This window comes from Heloderma suspectum, chromosome 2, assembly GCF_057233095.1.
Source record: "Heloderma suspectum isolate Gila_16-S chromosome 2, 16-S_ref, whole genome shotgun sequence".
In the NCBI taxonomy this organism is placed as follows: domain Eukaryota; kingdom Metazoa; phylum Chordata; class Lepidosauria; order Squamata; family Helodermatidae; genus Heloderma; species Heloderma suspectum.
Window position 1 is genome coordinate 297,247,538 of NC_139459.1, and position 22,805 is coordinate 297,270,342.

Genomic DNA, 22,805 nt, shown 5'->3' on the forward strand with positions numbered 1-22,805 from the left:
ATAAAGGCCAAGGGAACAGCAGGAGCAAACAGAAGTCTCTGCACAGGGCTAGGGCTTGGGCCACTGGCTGATGGCATGGAGCATTGAGCCCTCACTTCCAAAACTCATTGCCTCAAATATAAACTTGGGCGGCATCCCCACTGGCTTAATCCTAATATTGTATGAGATTCTGGCCCATATAATGCTTGTTCATGCCTGCACAAACTGTGAATGCAGCCCCACTGGCCACGTATCATTGCCCACCAATGGCTCGCTAACCTCCTGCTTGTGCTACCTGCCTAGGACCAAAAAGGGGAGGTGGCTCACACTTGGCAAATCACAATACATGGCTGGAAGGTGGCATTTGGCTTGGTGGTGCACAAGCTCTGCAGCTTGAGCGTGTGTCGCCCTGGCCGTGGGCGTTGAACTCTTAGGTTAGAAGTGCCAAGATAGTGATAAATCAGACTCAAAGTTTTACTTACAAGGAGTACTTTGTTGGGTAACTTACAGCACTCAGGCATACCCCATGGTTGGATCAGACAGCTTCTCTGAACCCTGAGCCATTGGGTACCATGGGTCTTATACTCTACAGGTTAGCAATAAGCAGTGTTTCAGCAGCACGCACCCCTAGAGTTCATTTTCAGCATAGGCCAGAAATGTTTGGTTCTCAGGCACAGCCATCTGTAAACAGACTTTGCTTCCCAGGCACATCAGAGATAAAGACTCTCCTCATTAGCAAGGAATGCACCAAAAAAGGCTGTTATCGGCCTTTTGACTCATCTGCACATGCTCAGAGGCTTACTAGCATGGGAATTGCACCAATAATGACCTTAAGCAAGCATTATGGATCTCTAGGCCCCTCTAACACTATAAATGACTTGGCTACGCTCCTGGGGTCAATGCAGAACGAAACTGTGCACAATTCTACCTTGCTGTTCTTCAAAACTTTCGCAGGGACAAATATTGTAGAGGGAAAAAAAGCCATCTGAGGAAATAATTTATTTAGAACAAGTACAAAGATAATAATAAAAGCTGTCAGAATTGTCCCTAGAAAAACTTGGCTAAGATATCAGACACTTGGTCCTGGTAACTTAAAAGTCAATCTATTGTTTGTTCTCTTTTAGATGTCAGCCTATCTTTGTAGACCTTTGTAGTACAATTGGCTTTGTATTCTGTGTGGAATGGCAATCCACAGACCTTAACTGACATATGAAGCCATAGCAATGATGTGTTAGCTTCTAACAGCTGCATTCGTTCAATTTATGCTACTAGTAGAAATATTCTTGCTCCTCTAGCCCTGCACAGATATTCTTAAAGTAGGTACAATAAACATATGTAGGAGCAGGGATGTGGACTGGGATTACGTCCACTGGCCCCATCCCTAACCTCCATGCACTGATTGGACCTGGTTGCCAGAGCCTCCATTTGTCGAAGCTGTATGTGTGTAGGTGTATAATCCTTACATCAGCTTTGTAAAGTTGATCAATATTATTACCCCATATTGCAGGTGGAGAGCTAAGGCTGAGAGGAGGACGCTTGCATGAGGCCACCTAGTGAGCTCATGCAAAGGCAAGATTCATACCAGGGACTTTCTACTAGTTGTAGCTCACAACACAATCCTAGACATGTCTACTCAGAAGCAAAACCCATTGAGTTAATTGGGCATAGTCCCAGGTAACTGGGTATAGGCTTGCAGCCTCAATCTCTTAGCTGCTACCATATCAACATAAGCATAGGTGAATATGCCAGGTTATAGAAAAATGGAAGCTGCTGCAATTTGCCTTACAGAATAATAATTTTGCACTACCCTGATGGCGTCTGGGATGATCAGTGCCCATGACTCAGCCATACTTTTCTGTTTGTACATTGGTATATTTGTGGGGGCTGGGATGGGTGGAGTTACAGCCTTGGGCTAAGCTTTTAAAGGATTGGCCATAATCCATTAGAACCTTTAAGGTGAGACCTATTTTGTACTTCACTATTTCAGCCATATGGGGTATTCTGATTTGGCTAAAAAAACACCTTAGGTGGCTAGTTGGAAGCCACTTCCACTTGGCTTATACAAAGCCATTTCAGTCCAAACGGTTTTTTTGTTTGCCAGTTTTTTAAAGGCAGGTTTCAGTCATAACAAAAGCAATACCTTTGAAGCACAGGCTTTCTGTCCATTACACACACAGCAAAGTATAACTGTCTTTGTTCAACTATGAATCTGATTATTTCTTCTATCCCACAACAGCAAGTATGCAAGCAAGTGAAACTGAATCTGTGAATACTGAAAATGTTGCTGGAGAAGGGGAGAACTCAGCATGCTGTGGAACTTTGTGGTGAGTACTTATGGGCTTGGTAGGAATGTCAGATCTTTTTTTCTCACAGCAATCAATGAGCAAAGGAGCAATTTTCCTGAACTACATGTTTAGCTGTATATGTTTGGAAATGGTGCCGTTAATGATGGATCTGTTATTCTGACCAAGAATTTCTTGACCAGAAATGGAGTTCTCTGAAATGTGGATGTATTTTAAAAAGTGTAGATATGTTTTACTAAATATATATTTGAACCTTATTTAATCTAGTACTCTTTTCCTACTTCTTTTATAAACAAGATTCTGTAGTGAGTGTTCAGTTGCTAGAAATTGTACAGAAAATGAATATTATCAACATGAGTTGTCACCCATTGATTTCAACCTAGTGATGCACAGATCTCTGAATTTAATAAGTACATTAGAACTGTGATAATTACATGGTGTTAGGCAAGTACTCTCTCCCAGCCTACCTCGCAGGGTTGTTCTGATAAAAAAATTCTGCTGTAAGCACCTTAGAGGAAAGGCAGAATACAAATGTCATCTTTTTTAAATCATGAAATTATCATTATAATCTATTTCTGAACTGCTTTGGCATTGACTTCTGTGATATGATATGGTCAGTACAAAAAGGTATAGTTTTGTTTTCATGTAAACTATGCCTGCTTATTATGTTGATCCAGCAAAAGCAGTAGAAATGTGACATAATTCTGCAATTTACACTGCTGCAACGTCTCTGTATCAAGCAGACATCCAAGATTTAAATTATTTTAAATGCTTTTAATTTCCTATATAGGTTTCAAGGGAGAATGAGCTGTGTAAATTATTATTTCAGTATTATCTTTAAAAAATGTGTTTTCCTTTTCTTTTAGTCAAGTTATCTCAAAATCCAAGTTCAGGTCAGTATTCTCCTCTCTTTCCTGCCACCCATTGCTTTCCCCCTTTATATCAGGACTCTGTGCTGTTAATCTTTACATACTGTGGTTGAATATGACTGAGTTTTAAAACTGTGTTAGTAAATATACAAAGAACATCATCGTATTGGTTGGACTCGATGGCCTTGTAGGCCCCTTCCAACCCTACTATTCTGTGATATTCTACTGTTCGCAGTTCAGCAACAATTCTGTCTCCACTACTTTGTTTACTTAGCAACAAGCATGTGAGCAGTTAACTTTTTATTTTCAAGAATGTTTCGGCAGGAGAAAAGATTGCATGAGGGCCAAACTACATGTTAAATGTGAATATGTGTAAGAGTAGGGCAATGCACCCCCTTTTTCCCCTTGAAAACCACTTTGAAAGGGAGTGATGAGGAACTGACAAATGGCAGGATTAACTCTTTATTTTGCCCAATCCCAAGCAGCCCCGTCCCCTGGGAGTCAAAAGATGGGAAACATATGTAGATACTTAAAGAAAAGGGAAAGAAACAAGAATTACATCTGGCCCATCTACTCAGGCTATTCATCACTTTTTAACCGGTTTTATTATCTGGAAATGAGAGACATTCCCTTCCTACACAGTGAGACGATTAAGTGATTTTCAGGAATTGTGGCTGCACCACTTCCTTAATACTTTTTTCATTAAGAACATGGGGAACTGCCAGGGTTCCAAGCCCTCCCACTGAATAGTGAGGCAACAGAAACTCTCTGTGCAATCCACAGCGCCTTTATTCAGTTAAAACACTTCACACTAGGAGCTGTCTTCTAAGCCTAATTAGTTAAACAAAGCAAGGCAGTTGCCTGTCTACTGAACGAATGGTTTCCCGCCATGCCTGACAGGCTGTTGCTGGACTCCTCCTTCAGGGAGGGTCCTCTTGATGCAACTTCTGACATACAGCCAGTCTGGTGGACCACCTCCCACCTCCTCTCAACTCCGCCAGCTTAACTCTGCAGCGGACTTCAGGATCTGTCAATTCTGGTGCCCCCTCCCCCTCTGAAAAAGGCTGTGTTCCCATTGGTGGGGAGTGGGAAGGAGATAGTCTCTGAACCTGGGCCTACTGTTTGATAAGCTCCTGGGAAGATTCATCCTTGACTCCTGACTCCTAAGCTCCCTCCCCCTCCAACAAAGGCTGAGTCTTGGGGAATTTCTGCCCCTGCTCTCTGTCTCAACTGGGCTTCTTCTAGCTCTGCCTCTGAATCTGACTCAGAATCTAAAACCAAACCAGGAAGCCTCGGTTCCATCCTGACAGAAACTCATTTTGGCTAGAAACACAGGGCCAAAATAGACATTACTTGGAGGGAGCAATCCTATGGCTGCTAGTCAGCAGCTAGACGGCCATAGGATATGTGGTTTTCTGGGAACCGACCTCGGAGCCCGCACTCCAAGGTCAGTTCCTGGAGAACTGACCTTCCCCCCCTTCCACACTGCCTTGCCGGCAGCGCGGAACAGCCCTGCACTCCGCACTTGGAAGAGGAGCATGGAGCAGCCAAAACAGGACTTTCCGGCGGGTGTTCTGAGGCAGGGAAGGCGGAAAAGCCAGTGCGACACAACCTATGTGTCATCTGGCAGCCTCCTCCCCACTCTTCCTTCTCGTGGCTAGACAGCTGAAATTGGTTGTCTAGCCGCAAATGCAGGGCAGGAGAAGCGCAGAGGGAACGATCCCCTCCGTGCTTCTCCTGCTCTGCATTGGATAGGTAGTCGCCCCTGGGTTTGGAAGCAGCCGCCTATCCCCATAGGATTGCACCCTAAATTGGTATCTAGCAGCTATATCTTTTGTTCATTTTTACTCCAGAGTAAACACAGAATGCCAATCTGGATCTTAAAAGCCTCCCTAACTCCACACACTAGGGTCCCAGTCTGAACTGGGCCCTCTGGGCCTACTCTAGAGAAAAAATGAGCAAAAATTTAAGGCACAGTCTTATCCATGTTTAGACAGAAAAAAGTTGTAAGACATTTTTCTGACTAACCTTGGATAGAATTGTACCCTTAAGGTAATGTCTGTTTTGGTCCACAATTCAGTAAGTTCTTAAATAAAAAGAATTGTGTAATCCAAGAAAAAAAGCAACAGAAAAAGTCTTCCTCTAGTAAAGCCAGGTTTGATATACAGCTCCTACACTATTTTGGATAATTATTACTATGTATTTTCCTTTGGTGAGTCAGAATAACTTCTACTAATAGGTAGTGAAGTCCTATGCATGTTTACTCAGAAGTAAGTATGTTTAGGATTGCAGCCTAAGTTTGCAACCTGTTGTGTCTTTATTCCAAAGACTGTGTCTGGACAATTCCAGCCGTGGTATTGTGGAGTACATGGATAGATCTCTTTCCCTCTCTGATATCAGCTGTTTGTAAAACATGAACAATGTTTGTTTGGGGATGGGGCTACACAGTGCAGCCCTGGTCCCCACTCGCATGTTCAGGTAAGCAGTTTAAGTAACATCCCAATAGGGCATATATGATGGGCTATGGTTACCAGTAGATGACAACTGAAAACACTTCGAGAAACTCTGCACCCACCTCCCAACCCTATAACATGCTGTGGCTGTTAAAAATAAAATCTGAACCTACCAAGGCTATTTGTTTTGCGTTTCCATGCCCAAATTATCATATTTATAAAAGAACTTACTTTTAACTAGTGTTGGAAAAGACAGTTGCTCTTTCTGTTTCTTCCAGCCTTTGAAAATAAAACTCCTTCAAATATACTACAGTGGTCGGTTTGCTCGTAGCCACCCTGGTGAATAAGCCACTGTGGGTTAGTTGTTTACTTGCCAATCCACATTTATTCCCAACAGATGAAACGGGCCCAGTGTGGCTCAGCATAGCTTGTTTCCCTCTCAGTCCTCGAATACTCCAGCCCACTCCCCATACATATTCCAGTGTCCTTTGCAATACAACCCGTGTCATCTCCTTGCCCCGGCCCCCTTGAGGTGCATTTGGCCCATGGTGAGGCTGCAGTACTTGTGGGGTGTATGGGGCTGCCATTTTGAATATGAAACCCTGCTTGGGGGTTGTCATGTTTTGTAAACCTGACAAACATGGATAATGCAAGGGTTAAACAACCATGGTCTGTTTTAGGGTTATGCAAGAGTTGTTTAATCCTTGCATAACCCACACTTGCTGTGTTTGCACAACATGACAACCCCCTGAGCACAGATTTCATATTCAATGTGGTGCCTGTGGGCTCTGCAGCTCATCATAGGTTATTTAACTCATGACAAGCTGTGGTGTGTTGTCTGAACCCAGTTACTGTTTTGCCAGGTTAAGACATAATGATAAGCTATAGTTTATTAAAAACAGAAATTAAAGCTTCTGATCTCCTTGTAGCTGTGCTGGAGGAGGAGAGGAGAGTTGATGAGCCTGAGGCTGGTTCATATAATGTAAATCTATAATTTAGTAATACATTTTCTCAACTTGTATACAATTGGTTTTCATTGCTGAAGTAATATTCTGTGTTTTTTTGTGTGTGGCTTTTGGCGATATATAGTTAAATTCTATAAACCATTTTGTGCTACATGCTATTCAGAATAATGCGTCAAAATCACAACACAACTATTTTAATTTCTTTTGAAGTGTACCCAGCAAGATTTCATGGTTTATTAATACCTTCAATAGTGAAGTTCGTTTCCCTTTTTCTTCAGGCAAAAATTTACAAACACAATAAAAAATCAGTCATATTTCTGAAGCGCCTTGCTTTGTTTCTTATCTTTGTCTTTGTTCACACTAAATGCTTCTTACCTTTCAGGAAAGCTTTCCAAAACATTTCTGCAGGTTATTTTATCTGCTCCTTTTTCTATAATTTCAATCAGTTCACTAGTCTATACAACTTTCAAACTTTTAAACTTTAACTTAAAACTGTCAATGTCACTTTCATTGAGCTTTGGATATGTCCTAGTAGGAATCTGAAACTATTTTCCCCAAGGCTCAGGAATAAAGACAGTGGGTGCTTCCAGATGGAGGGTTTCTACTCTAACAATCAAAAGGCATTGTGTAGCTATTCCATCTTTTCTTCCTTAATGGATAAGAAAAAAAAAAAGGTGGTAAAATAAGGAAGGTCTACAAATTGAAGCCAATGACATCTGGACCCCCTGAAAATTCCATGAATGAGGCAGTATGATTGCACAATAAAAGCTTCATCTGGAAGCACCCAGACAATAGAAATGGAGTCAACTGTAGCTAGATCTATATAGATGATTAGATGTATTTAAAGATGTACCACTAGGGATTTCAAAAGTCATAAGAGGAATTCTGTTTTCTGGCCCCAAGAGCCAGATCTTTACAGAACATTTGCTGCTTGGTTTCAAATGAGAACAGGTCCATGCAGGCTTATAACCTGCACTGTTTTCTCTGTTCTTTTGAAACCCTCAGTGTCACGCTATTTCATGCATTAGATAGTCTTAAATCTGCCTAAACAGTTGTTCTTACATATGCTTATTTCTCTCAAGGTCACATTTACATAATAGGTGTGTCTTAATCTTGCACAAGGAGTCATTTTCACACAAAAAATGGCTATTTTATGTATGGATAAGAATAGAAATAAACTGGGAAATCTTCACAATTTTAAATGCAAAAATGGGATTTCATGAGAGGAGACGAGATTGCCGAACATAGTGTTAAAGTAGTATGAGAATAAAGATAGTGTAAGTATGTGCAATAAACTTTGCAACGGTCTTGAAACCACTAAACTACTTTCTGCTATCAACCTAGAGAAATTGGGGTTTTCCTGAGCTTCAGACCTTCATTCATTTAACCTTGCTGCCTAACTCGTACATTCCAACAGGCTCTGGGGCCCCAGCTTGTATCCACTTCATCTTAGCCTCTAGTATTTCTTAGAATATAGTTCCTGTCGTGATCAAAGTCCTGGGTTGGATTACTTGTGTGGGTAGGGTAATGCATGAAATAAGGACACAGAGAAGATCACAGTGGCTACTTCCGTGATGAGAAGAAATACATATGCAAAGAAGTAGTCCCATCTTGCTACTGCAGAGAGAACACCTAAGAAGTGTTGAGATAGTCTGATCTCCTGCTCACTTGGTATGTTGTCAATTTGGTGCTGCCCATATAAGGCCATCCTATACAGGGAACTACTCTGAATGGGGAATAAAGGCCAGACAGGATGGGGGGTTAATAGTTATCCCTGCCCTCGAGTTCTGCTGCTAATAGGATGGAAATTGGACAGAGAAACCAAGGCAAACAGCATGTCCTCCACCTGCCCTTCTAACATAGGTTTAATATGCAGATATCAGTTGGTGAAGTTTTTACATCTCATGGAACTAAACCTTATCACCTGCTAATCACTGGAGATCAAACTGCTGTTCAAGGTACAGCTGCAGGGATTGGTTCAAAAGTCAGGGACTCTAGCTGCCCTTGCAGCTATAACAGCTACTGTCTGATGTGTCACCTAGTTGGGCCGTGATCTGCTGCAAACAAGCCACCTCTGCTGCTGCCTAGTCTCGTCAGGAGTGGCCCCTTTTACAAGTCTTCTTGCCACTTCTTGCCTTCTTGCCTCATGGAGGAGTTGAAGCCTGAGGTGAACCTCAATCTTCAGCAAACTGCACCTGAGCTGTATAGACAAGTGCATAAGTGCAGGGGCTTGTAGAATTTTAATCCTGTTGGACCCTTTCTCTTTTCCTAATGTCTGGGGCACAAATGGTCCCTTACTCATTCAGGTGTATGTGTGTATGTACATAGAAAATCCCTGTCAAAGTAAAAATATTAAGGCCCATATATGCCCTATTGTTTGCAGCAATGAGAGATGCCATTGTTTGAACATTAAGTATATGTGTAACTCTGTTTAAGGCAGGGGTGGGACAGTTTGTGGCCCAACAGATATTTTGACCTACAAGTCCCATCATCCCTCACCATTGGCTATGCGGGCTAAGGCTGATGGGAATTGTAGGCCAAAACATCTGGAGGGCCGCAACTTGCCAGTCCTGGTTTAAGGTAATGGGGTTACTCACATGACTAGAGGTAACTGCAATATTGATATGTGGAAAATGGATCCTCTTTGATCATTCCCCCCACACACAAATTACACAAATATTCACATTTCAAAGTGAATTTGCCTGAGTAGCACATTACAGTCAAGGGCTTGAATTCTGTCTTCTGTGGACAGAAGGACTTTGTTCATGGATGGTGCCTCTACCCAATTTGGGGGGTTCACCCCTCCACCCCAGACACCATAACTCACCCCATGCTACCCTCTGTGTAGCCTTTTCAAGGGGCTGAGGAGGGGTTGGGGAAGTCCACTTCCACCAGTTCAGTTGTATGCACCTAAATCTGGATCCAACCCTATGTGCAATGGAGAGAATGTTTGCTCCCAAAGTTTGGCAGTGCACCCTAATCTTTGGAGGTTTCTACCAGGTCTTAAATGTCTGGACTGGCCCTCTTGACATAGATGTCGTATATTTCCAAATTAATGTCTGTATTAGAAACCTCATGAAACATATTTTTTGTAAGTCTATGATCTAGAATGTTACAGGAATAGATAAAACATGCAAGGCAGTAGTATGAGAAGATTAGATCCTGACACCACTCCATTTTGCTGTTCCTTATTTACTGGAAACAAGCATGATCATATGCCTGACTCAGGGTCTAATTTTAAGCCTAAACTAATTTAAAAGTAATCCTAAACTGCATAATCTTTACTAGAGCATGCATATATATATATATATATATATATATCGAGAGAGAGAGAGAGATTAAATGTCTGGCCCCAGTCCAGAGATCTCTGTGCAGCAGGGGAATGTATACTCACTGCTGAATGTGGAACTCTCAAAACATACAATAGGTGATATTCCATATTGAGGAGAGTGCCTGAAATCCTCCAAATATATGGTTGACACTGTCACAGTGGATGGTGTCAACCCTTTATTTAGTGGTGCAAAATCCACACTGGCCACTTTCAGAGTGGATTACTATAATAACTCTGGTTTTGAAGACAGTTTGGATACTTCAGTTGGTCCAGAATGCAGATGCCAGAACTAAACAACCTGGGACTAGAGTATCTTAAGAATTGCCTATACCCATACACATGTGCTTGACCTTTGAGTTCATTAACATAGACCTTGCTGTATTTCTCCACTGTCTGAGTTATGGTGAGTTAGCAGAAGGGAGGACTTCTTCTGTGGTGGCATCAAGGCAGTGGATTGAGACCTCTTTACATTTAGCAGATGTGTTTAGCAGAAATTTTCTTCCAGCCTATTTTTATAATTTTATTCTGTGTTGTAATACTTCACTGTTTTAAATTTTAGTCGACGTTGGCGACGATGGAACCGATTCAATCGAAGAAGATGTAGAGCTGCTGTGAAATCAGTTTCATTTTATTGGTTAGTTATTGTACTGGTCTTCCTGAACACATTAACTATCTCATCGGAGCATTACAATCAGCCTGATTGGTTGACACAAATACAAGGTAAAATGAAATATTACTTTCTTATTTCATGCAACAGCCAATGGAAAACTGTTATAGGATTCATACTGAGCCTTTACTCTTGTTTTTCTACATTTTATAGTCATTCGATGTTTAAGATATTTAAATTTATGACAAAAACAACGGGAAGGAATGAGCAAATTTTAGTTCTGGTTACAGTCAGAGTATAGCCAAATTATATGGATTGCAATCCACAGTACACATACATTAGGCTGATTTTAAGTGAATGGTAGTACTTCATAGACTAATGGGTTGTGGGCTGCAATTGTATAGTGCAATTCAGCACCTCCAGTGTTGAATCTAGTACAGACTTTGAATTCAGCCACAGAGTTTGCAGGCTCTGTACATTTTGTTTTAAAAGTTGCACATGTAAACTGCTTGGCAAGTGCCTCCTCCATGTTTAAGGGCCTGACTCTAGTTCGCAGTTGACTTTTAGAGCGCTCCCTGCAGGGGCTGTCCTGTTGACTTCTATCAGTTGGGTATGCTCGGAGTGTAGGTTTCCCCATTAGTCGCTAACTTATAGGAATTGATAAGGCAGCCCTTGTTTGTGTCAAGCTTGGTGCGTACATCAGGACCAAACTGAGCTTTGAATCATGTCCATATTAAAGGTAAATATGCAATATATGAAAAGATGGAAATGAAAATTCACTTTAAAATATTATTGCCTGAACTCCTTTGTTCCTCAGCTATGTTTCTGTAGGTATAAGTTGCCATAATCTTAACTTGGAAAGAATGTGGGATTTAGGGCTATGTTTGCCCAAAGAGGGAAAAATGGAACAAAACCATTGCTTGCTTTCTGCACAACATATGACATAAAATCAGAGGCATATAAATCAATATAATTTTCTTAATATTTCCCCCAGATATTGCAAACAAAGTTCTTCTGGCTTTATTCACTTGTGAAATGTTAGTAAAAATGTACAGTCTGGGCCTGCAGTCCTACTTTGTGTCCCTTTTTAATCGTTTTGACTGCTTCGTGGTCTGTGGCGGCATTGTTGAAACCATCTTGGTGGAGTTGGAAATTATGTCACCCCTTGGAATTTCAGTGTTCCGCTGTGTCCGTCTCCTCCGTATTTTTAAAGTGACCAGGTAAGATGAACTCAAGGATACCTTTTCTTTTTTACTTGCTGCTAAGTTTTACTGACACTTGTATGATCTGCAGCTCTTTTGTAATATTTCATCACGCACTGTTCTTTTACGGTTTTTTTTTTGTTAACACACGCATTTTAATTTATAGGCACTGGACATCCCTGAGCAACTTGGTAGCATCCTTGTTAAACTCAATGAAGTCCATTGCTTCACTGTTGCTTCTGCTTTTCCTCTTCATCATAATCTTCTCATTGCTTGGAATGCAGCTGTTTGGAGGCAAATTTAATTTTGATGAAACTCAAACAAAACGGAGCACCTTCGATAATTTCCCACAAGCTCTTTTAACTGTATTCCAGGTAACTTTCTTTCACCCACTATAAAACATTTTATCTTTGAACAACAAAACTGTCTAAATAATCCTGTCTCCTAAAAAAAGAAAAATCACTATCACAACTACTATTAATTCTGTTTGTGTTAAATAGCATTCTGCTCATTAAAGTCAATATTCTGGTAATTTTTGCATCATTTTGTACCATTTGTTCATATCATGTATTCAATCTATCTATGCAGCATAGCTTTTATGTTAACGTCATTTAATATTAAGTTGTCTTTGTTCATCCAAAATATAGCTGAAAAAACATGGAAAGTCATTGAATGTAAAAAATCTTCCCTTATGTTCAACTATGTTGTACAACTATATTTCACACGTTTAAAGTTGTATCTTGGTAAATTATCCTGAACTTACGCTATAATCCAAAGGTGCATATGTGCAGATTCACACATGAAGCAGGGCTCCTTCCTTCCTTCCTTCCCCCCTCCTTCCCTTCCCCCCTCCTTCCCCCCTCCTTCCCTTCCCTTCCCTTCCCTTCCCTTCCCTTCCCTTCCCTTCCCTTCCCTTCCCTTCCCTTCCCTCCTTCCTTCCCTCCTTCCTTCCTTCCTTCCTTCCTTCCTTCCTTCCTTCCTTCCTTCCTTCTTATGAAATCCAATGATATCCACCTGCCAACAGAATAGCATCTGTAAGCAGAACAGATGTCCTCTTCTCTCTGCACTCCCTGCACCCCCCAAAATCTGCTCTAGAGGGTTGGCAGAGCAGATCTGGGGGTGTGCGGCTGGGAAAGGAACATTCTGTTGTGCAAGTGGAAGTCTGCTTGTGGGATGTTGGATCTTGCCCCTTGCTCCTCCTCCCCCCAAATGGGATGGGGGTACTGCATGGAGAGGAAGAGGGCCACCTGATTTTCAGGGAAGGAATGAAGAGAGACCTGCTGATTCACATGAGCCCTTACATACAAGTAAAAGGGCTTACTACATTGTAGCCATTACTGTTAGTGGCAGGGTATTGTAATTTTAAACCAGTCTTAAAACCTGACACCACCTATTCTTAGTCATGTCCTTCTGTTTATCTTCCTGTGGTGCCAGAATGATGTCCCTGCACTGCTAGCATATCTTCAAGGCTTGGGGCATTACACAGCAATTGTATAATTGGTATAGCAATTGGTATGTATATCTCTTGCTTGGCCTTTATTAGCTGTTGCAACACACTGTGGAGCCCAATCATATACATGTTTACTTAGAAGTAAGTCTCATTGATTTAATGGGTCTTGCTTTCAAGTTCATATGAGTAGGATGGCAGCCTTACATTGCAACCCAGTGCATTTTTACTCAGAGGTAAGTCCCACTGAATTCAGTTGGGCTTATTCCCAAGTAAATGTTCATAGGATTTCAGCCTTAGTTGAAGATGTTACAGAAATATATTTTTCTAATGTCTGGTGTTAACCATGAGTATCTTTTTGGACTATAGATACATAAAAGAGGAGGCTGATGCTTGTGGTGGCTTGCTCATCTTTGAATCTGAAATGTAAACCCCCTGCCCCTGAGAAATGCAACAAATTGTATCATCATTTGGATATTATAAATAATATGCGTTTTTTGCAACGGAGATTAGTCTCCATATTGGAAAATGTAATATGTGAAGTGGTCTTTGGAGTGAGACTATACATTTGTTATCTGTTAGTAGTTCTTCTTGCATATTCAAGTGCATTTTCACAATGCTGAGATCCCCTTAGATGTGGTTGTCATTAGAGTTTGACTCCACTTAGGCTTCGGTTCTGCAGCATCAATTAGTCGAGAAAACAAATAAAAATTGTTCATATTAAATTTAATCGAAACATATTTCCACTTATGCTAAGTGTCTTTAATATCTCTGGGTGCAAATGTAACCTGTTCTTGTGTTCTAGAACTCAGGCTCTTGAATTCATATTTGTAGGTCACAGGAAGTGGCCTGATTTCTTGAAATACTGCATTTCCTTAATGTGCAATGACTTTAATCCGAATTTAAAAGCGAAATTGTGAGGCTACTTGCCAGCCTACACTACACAGTGGCTACATTTGGAAGTAATCATAAACTATGGTTTACTGCTACATGAATAAGCCTTGGACTCATCAGCCCCCCACCCTCCCCTTCTCTGACTTGACTGTGTGGAGGAGATCAGAAGCTGTAGCTTCCATTTTTAATTAACCACCATTTAACATAATGTCTGATTTAGACAAACTGTGGTTAGCCTTAACTATGATTTAAGAAAAAAGCCAACCATACCTCAGTTTAGGTAGCTGGCTTGTTTCAATAAAAGATAGTTAAGATTAACCATGGTTTACAGTTTGGACATAATGCAAAACTGAGGTTAAATGAAAACAGAAGCCAGCGCTTCTTATCACCTCCTTGCAGCTGCTCTACAGGAGGGGGAGCACACGAGCATGAGGCTTGCTCGTGTAACCATAAACCATAGTTTATCATTATATCTGAATGATTTCAGTGTACATAAATCACTTGATCTCATGTTCACTTGAGGAATCTTATCATTGTTAAGCAATTATCACATTGCTTGCAGTGGATCATTTTACTTTTTTGATCAAATCGTGTTGTAAAAATGGTATATTAGCCTTCTGAATAGACGTCCTGATTCTTCACAGGAGCTTTTTGCAACTTTCAGTGAAATTTCCAAATGCACTTCAGTGTCTGACGAAATTAAGGGTGCAATCCTATGCATGTTTAGACAGGAAAAAGTCCTACAACTCTCTGCATTGGAGTTGTAGGATTTTATTCTGTTTTAACATATGTAGGATTTCTCCCTAAGTTGCTTTGTTAGTCTCTAAGGGTGCTTTTGGTTGTTCTTAAGAAGCAATGAGACTGGGTGCACAAATCATTCCTGCCTTCAGTCTCATTGGCTTGTCACATCCAAAGCCACTCTTCGGATAGTTCGAGCATTAATTTTTTTGTTCATTTAAGTCATCCCAGCCATTGGCAAGTACATACTAGTATATATAAAGTATGAACCAAGGAATCATGTTTCTGCTGGCAACAATGTTGAAGATCACAGAGATCCTTTTTTCCAGTGATTTCTGATACGGCATAATGGCTAAGAGTACAAGCTGTGAGCCAGGAAGTTCCCTGTTAAAATCATATGTCAGTCACATACTCACTGAGTGGCCTTAGACAATCCACTAGCTTAATTCCTATGCCTGATGTAAGAATTGTTGAGGTAATGTTGTGAAGAGCTTTAAAAATAAATGCATGATATAAATGCTAGTATTAATATGAGCTTCATGCATCACATTTGTATATATGAGTGCATACACAGGGATACATGGGACATGTGGTGCAGGTAACAAATGGAATTTCAGAAATAGTCCTAAAAGTTCACTTAGATGCCAAATTGAGCAGTTTATTTTTTAAAATGTTTGTCCAAAATGTACATACAATTTATTGGCAAAGTAGCTTTAGCTTAGTAAAACTTGGTAGAACTAAACCTTAGTTTCTAGGATATCCTTATTTTAAAAACAATGCATTAGAGAATAAATAAAATAGAACAGACGATGTTAATTGTAAAAAATAATTGCAGCTATAACATGGCAATTTTAATGGAATATTTCTTTCTATGTTGTGAACTAAATAAAAACATTTTTGCTTTAATGTTATGTTATGTTATATTCATTAATAAGGAATCCACTTCTTAGATTCTAACAGGTGAAGACTGGAATGCTGTTATGTATGATGGCATTATGGCATATGGTGGCCCATCATCATCAGGAATGGTAGTCTGTATATATTTCATTATCCTCTTCATCTGTGGTAACTGTATCCTTTCATTTTAAAAATGGTGTCTATTCTTTGGATCATAAATGTGAAATCTAATGAACATTAATATCAAATAGGTTAGATTTTCCCGTATTCTGACTTCACCTACCTCTCCCTGCCCCGCATTCTCAGAATAATGTATGGAAAGAATCTGGTCTTCTTACCAGGAATTTCTGATTTGTTTATTCTGTTCTTGGTTAAGAAAAACTATAGAAATAGAACTGAGAATGAGGAGTAGGGAATACAAATGTAACCTGCAACAAAATGGTGCAGTATGGAGTGGCCCTGATCAGGGTACAGCCAGCCATGCCCTCTTCCAATATATTCTATTCCATTCCCCCTCCCCCACAACAGACACTTGGCATCCTGTGGCCACTGAGCATGTTCAGTATTCATTCAGCTGATGTGGTGATGGTGGTGACAGTTTGCCCTCTTACGTTTTTCCCCCTAAATATTTTTTCCTATTTCTGCAAACTTTGGAGTTCCCTCTTGTATGTGGATGGTGCCATTTTGGCTACACAGCCTTCATAACTCAACAACTCAGTTTGCTATAAGAGAATATATTTGTTGATAAAGAACAATGTCTCATTGGCCATGTGAATTATAATCCTGCTTTTTAGTAGGATTATAATCAAACCTGGTGAAACATTTCTTTCTCCTATTCTTTGCTTAATGGGGAAATGAACGTGCCGTGTCCTTCACCAGTCTGTCTTCATCAGCTGTGCTTTGCGCTTTTCTGCTGCCAAAGAAGGGAGAAGGTTACTCACATTTCCCTTTAGATCCTAACGTTTAGGATACCATAAGAGAGATGGAGGACTTATTCGAGGCCTGGGAAAAACAGTGCATCCATCTGTCCCTTCCTGTTACCTCTTTTCTAGCTGGGCTGGACATAGGAAGACTATGCATTTGGCTTAATAGAACATGATGACTTGTTTCCTGGGTCTTATGGAGAGGCGATGCAGTAGCTGCAAAGTGAGAATCAGAACCATGGTTTTGTTCCAGTAAAATCACTCTTCGGAATAGATCTCATGATGTTTAAGGTACCATTTATTCTTCCAGTATGACACATTCGGGGAAGAAGAATGATGGGAGCAAACAGAATTGTTAGAATTCTCTATAAAAATTCTCTATAAATCACAGAGAATCTGCCCTAGACCTTATGGATCTCCCAGCGGATAATGGCCATGAATTCTGCCACATACACATACTCTTACTTGGTGGAATTGTAGATTGTTGAAAAAGATTGGGAAGATATTTGGCGTTGTGTTAAGAATAACATCAGTTATGAAGTTCATTTTATGCCTGCAATTATGTTAAGCTATGTGATTAAAAAAAAAAGAAAAGACAGAAAATGTAAACAATACCTCTGTGTGTAACGAGATGGTCCCTAATAATGAAGAAGTATATGCATGTCAGAGCATCTGTATCATTGCATGGAAATAGCAGCCAATTTGGAGTAAAATCAGCATCTAATTCTAATTGGGAAGGTTTTTTTTTTTTAAATGTTGCTGCAGTTGTTTAAATCTATATTTCTCTCCTATGTTTTGAATTTAGAGAAAAGAGAAGAATGTCATTTCAGCTGAATATGTGAAAGAGGACTTCCTGGTGAATTGTCCATTGAATATTTATTCTTGACCAACTCATGCTAGTTTGAGAACTTGACATGGAATGTAATAACTGTAGAACATAAGAACATAAAGAGCCCTACTTGGATCAGACCAAAGGCCCCCCCGTCCCCCAGTCCAGCATTCTGTTCCCACAGTACCCAACCAGATTCCTGTGGGAAGCCGACAAGAAGGACATGTGGCAAACATTCCAAAGTAACTAAGGGTGCAATCCTATCCAGGTAGGTGTCCGCCTCTGAACTCGGAGGCGACTGCCTATCCAAAGCAGGGCAGGAGAAGCACGGAGGGAATCGTTCCCTCCGCACTTCTTCTGCCCTGCATTTTCAGCTAGACAGCCAATTGCAGCTGTCTAGCTGTGGGAGGACAGAGTGGGGGAGGAGGCTGCTGTATGACACATTGGATGTGTTGTACAGGCATTTCCACCCTCCCTGCCCCGGAACGCCCCCAGCCACGCCCTTTTCAGCTGCTCCGTACTCCTCTTGTGAGAGCAGAGGGTGGGATTGTTCCACACTGCCTCCGAAGCAGCGCAGAAGTGTGGGGAGGTCGGTTCTCCGGGAACTGACCTCAGAGCGCTGGCTCTGAGGTTGGTTCCCGGATAACACGATATCCTATGGCTTTCTAGCCGCTGTCTAGCGGCCAGAGAATTGCTCCCTCCATGATGTAGAAATTCTCTTGCTAATTTGCTATGATAGAATTACAAATCTACCTGTCTTTATGTCAGATAGGATCTTTGATTTAATTTATCCCAATAAAAAGGTTTTTTTTAGCACCACTATATCAGCTTGCTAATGCCCTGCGCTGAACTTAAGAGCATGGAATTCATATGTTTCCCAGTTGGCAAGGAAGAGATTGCAATACCTATGTAGTATCCTTAAAATGGTTTCAATTAGATATCTTGTTAAATGTCTTCTTGGCCATTGCGGTTGACAACCTGGCAGATGCTGAAAGTCTGAACACTGCTCAGAAAGAAGAAGCAGAGGAAAAGGAGAGGAAAAAGAGCGCCAGGTACTGAAGAAATGGCACAGAACATGTGGACCTTTGCAGCTTTCTTGATTTTTTTCTTATGACTTCTTTGAAAAGAACCTTAAAGAATCAGGGACATTATAAGCAATGTGGAAAGCTGGTGTGAACAGAGGAGGTCCAGTCACTATTAAAACAGTACATTTAGCATTATAAGTAAGTTGTAGACATGGGTAAAGATATGCTTTTGGTCCTGAAAAATGTTGCGAGACAGTGTTCAACTCTCCACCAAAGTTGGTTAGCTTGTGATAATCTGTCATGTATGAATGCACTAGCAAGGTTTAAATTTTGCCCCAGTCGTGTATAAGGCAGGGGGTTGGGGTCCAATTTTAAGAACAAAATGGGTGAGAGGCAGGGAATTCAGAACCTGTCCACTGCTTATCTGTCTGCAACCCCTCACTTTGAATATTGAAGGGAAAAGTTTATCACTTCCTCCCACCTGAGCACCACTTTTGTTCTTAAAATTTCCTCAAATGTGTACCCCACTTCGTACATGATTAGGGACAAGCTCAGTCTGATTGTAATTAGGGCAGCTTAACCCATTATATTTTTCCTGCATGGGAAAAATGTACTCCTTCATGCATGTAGATAATGTACGTGTCTGTTTTCCACCAAGTACCTGCTTTGGTAAGCCATAATTGACAGCATGGTAGTTACCATGTGTACATACAATAAAATAGGCACATCTTCATACATCATGGTGTTTACATTGGCGTATTGTTGTTACTACATCCAAGTGCACACACCTAGGAAAATATTAAAAGCAGTCCTAAAGTATTGTATGCTGCCTAGAGTGGCTGGGTAGCTTGCTAGATGGGCGGCTAATCAATCAATCAATCAATCAATCAATCAAACAAACTCTGCAGTGTTATTTGAAATATATGAAGTTATAAAGATCTTGCATGCTGCCATGTAACTGGCATATCATTCCATCTATAAGTAGTATTCCAAGTAGATGTTGCTGTTGCTGTATTTTCAGTTTTTATCAGTAGTTGGCCATACAGATTGCTTTATTTTTGTTTTTTGTTTTGTTTTTGTCTTTGTAGAAAAGAGAGTTTGGATAATAAAAAAGGGGACAAACCAGAAGGAGAACAAAAGAAGGCCAAGGAGACTAAGGTACCTTGTTTGCATACTAGATGTTCTTCAGTTCAGGAATGCACAGACACCTGCCTACCAGCCATGTAATACTCTGCACTGACTATTCTCCATCCGTGGTTTGTACCTCATAAGGATTGTCATGTGGATAGAATGGACTGAGTCTCCTTATATGCCAGAAGTTTCTGACTTCTTTGTATCAAGCTTCAGGGCTATGGTCCTCCCAAGCAAGGGCAGTTCCTTGCTGAACACGTGTGCCCCCTGTCCCCTGTGCAAGTTTACGTGCAGATTAGATTCACATTCTTAACTTGACTGCATGTTTAGGATCAGCTAGATTTCCATAGGGCCTTGCACAGTACCATTAAAACAATAGATGGGGCAGAAGGTTTCTTTTCTAAAAGAATATATCTTTATTACATTTTAATTAGCTTTTATTATTGATTTAAAAAGATATATTAGGAATTTCAGTTAATGGTTAAAGGTATCAGAATGAAGGCCCCTGACCTATCCGAAGCTGTATAGGGCACTAGGAGACACTAAGCGCAGTGTTGACTTCTTAGATTTATTCAACCAGAATTATTGAATTAAAAATGGGGGTGTTGAGCATTGACAAGAGTAGGAATAGGGGTTGGATGGTGGACGGGGGCTTGGTTTAGTGTGCTGTATCAATTTACTTCTTAGGTTTACTTTATATTTGTTGTTGTTTAAAATATAACAACAACATATATGACCCTTCATTACCAAATTAATTTCCTTCTGAAGCGTTCCGTTTGCTATTACTATAGGTTACAATTAATGAATATGGAGACGGAGAAGATGAAGACAAAGATCCCTATCCACCCTGTGATGTTCCAGGTAATAGTTCCCTTATGTACGCTGAAAAATATTGGGTCAAATGTACCACAGCTAATATGAATGAAAAGAAACAACGTCAATTTCCACAATTTCAGCTTTCATAAAATATATTGGGTGATGCAATTACAATAATGTAGATTAAATAGCTTTTTTTAGATTACCAAAATTCTTCAGATACTGTGCACTTTTTCACACAATGATTTTTGGAAGATGCCTCCACCTGATTTTGGGAAATTCAACCCTCAACCTGCAGCACTATTTACCACAGGCCACTCTGTTCAGGAACACCCACCGCCCACTGCCGACTCTGCAGAGACTCTTTCTAAGGGGATGCATTGGGGAGGGGCAGAAAATACCCTGGCCCAAGTGGCCCTCTGCTCACACAGCCTTTGGGTCCAACTCTATATCTCCTTCATCAGACTATACCTCTAGCTAGGCTATAATATGCAGGGAAGAGCACCATGGCTTCTGCCCCTGCAGTAAGACTTTCATCCTGGCAGCAAGGCTATTGGTCCTCTCTGTTACTTGCTGACAGGATATTGTCACTGAAAAGAAATATGAAACAGTATCTTTTAGTGGCTAAAATGTGTGGCACATGTGCGGTACATTTGTGGCACATTTTCAGTGATCTGTGCCTTTAAATAAAGGAGACAGATATAATGTAAGGACTATGGTTGCAGTAGCATCTACAGAGGGATTTACCAGCATTCCACGGTCTGAGGGAAAAAGTTATTTATTTACATCCTGACTGCTGAAGAAATTTTTCTGCTATGCACAGACAACTTCCCTTTGGCTATGTTCACAGGGGACGATCTGGCCCACAAGACAGTGGGAGGTTCACAGATGAATAGATGAATGGTGACCCATTATGCGCAGAACATGGAGGGAGCAGGCAGCCTAGAAAACTTGTCCTTGGCCAGAAGCTGTGGATAAGACTTTCAAATTGATTCCATGTCTATTGTCTATCCATGTAATAACTGAACTTTGGTTAACAAACTATACTTATGAGAACTCCAGAAATGTTCTTATATTCACTAGCATTTGTTTTACGTGTCTGGCTATATAATCTATTTCAAGCACCAGTTTTTCATAGTGTTACAAAATGTTTTTATTTTATTTTATAATAAATAAAGTTTCAATTTAAAGTAGGTGAAGAGGAAGAGGAGGAAGAAGAACAGCCAGAAGTGCCTGCTGGTCCTCGACCCCGAAGAATATCTGAACTTAACATGAAGGAGAAGATGACACCAATTCCTGAAGGAAGCTCCTTCTTTATTTTCAGCAATACAAACCCGTAAATAACCTTTTAACGTATATCACTTCAACTGATTTTTTTTTTAATATCAATACCACACCGAGGCTTTCTTATAAATAACAGAACTCCTGCTGACCTCAACTAGAGCAAAATTGGACAAAAATACATAAAGTTGCTTCTTTTGATAGGTCATTTCTTTGCTGAACGAACTGCTAGTAGGTTGATATAGCATTTGGGTAGTATCCAATGTTAGTCCTAGTTAGAGTAGACCCACTGAAATGAATGGGACTTAAGTTAGTCATGACAAACATAAGTCCCATTCATATCAAAGGGTCTACTCTAAGTAGGACTAACATTGGATACTACCCTTTGTGGTCATAGGCCTGCCAATTCAGATGATATCATGTCTAATTAACATGTTAATAGAGGCTGTAGCCGATAGTTGTTTAATATTATCCAAGTTATAATATTTGGCTGCTTTCCATAGGCTATTCATATACCATGTCCTATATGATATAACAGGCTTACATTTTCCTAAGTTATCACCATAGTTAACAAGACAACTTATTTTAAAAAACTGCTCCAGATGAGCAGTTTTTTAAAACAAGAACCTCGCAAATTAGGTTGCTTAGTTTATACTTTCAGAGCAATTAACTCGGCAGTTGTAATGATGGTGTTCCATTTTTCATTCTGTTTTTCAGGATTCGAGTGGGATGTCACAGGCTAATCAACCACCACATTTTTACCAACCTCATTCTCGTCTTCATCATGCTTAGTAGTGCTTCCCTTGCAGCCGAAGACCCTATTCGCAGCCATTCTTTTCGAAATAACGTAAGAAAAAATACTCTGCAAATGAATCCACATGATAGAACTTCTTTGAATGTGCCCTTCAAAATGGGAATAAATTATTCATATGGTGAAGGAGTAGTACATAGCACAGTGGGCAGTATCCAGTGGGGCCGCTGCACTTATGTAACTGATGAAGCACTAGTGTAAGCGATTTCTAGCACAACACTAAAGCATAGGCTGGCATGATGGGTTTTCCAGGGATGCATATACACATGCCCATTTACCCCCACCAACTCACATCTGGGTGCAG

General features: G+C 40.5%; 1 protein-coding gene across 2 annotated transcripts in view; it reads left to right on the forward strand.

Annotated features, from left to right (window-relative positions):
* The window catches only part of CACNA1D (calcium voltage-gated channel subunit alpha1 D), a 302,650-nt gene that overhangs the window by 174,877 nt on the left and 104,968 nt on the right, over positions 1-22,805 (forward strand). For both annotated transcript variants that reach the window (XM_084832473.1, XM_084832474.1), the window contains exons 10-20: positions 2,216-2,303; positions 3,149-3,175; positions 10,460-10,620; positions 11,502-11,727; positions 11,876-12,083; positions 15,739-15,859; positions 18,375-18,489; positions 19,551-19,620; positions 20,385-20,454; positions 21,601-21,745; positions 22,408-22,537. In XM_084832473.1, the coding sequence (XP_084688599.1) occupies positions 2,216-2,303; positions 3,149-3,175; positions 10,460-10,620; positions 11,502-11,727; positions 11,876-12,083; positions 15,739-15,859; positions 18,375-18,489; positions 19,551-19,620; positions 20,385-20,454; positions 21,601-21,745; positions 22,408-22,537 (1,361 nt within the window). The remainder of the gene's footprint in view (positions 1-2,215; positions 2,304-3,148; positions 3,176-10,459; positions 10,621-11,501; positions 11,728-11,875; positions 12,084-15,738; positions 15,860-18,374; positions 18,490-19,550; positions 19,621-20,384; positions 20,455-21,600; positions 21,746-22,407; positions 22,538-22,805) is intronic.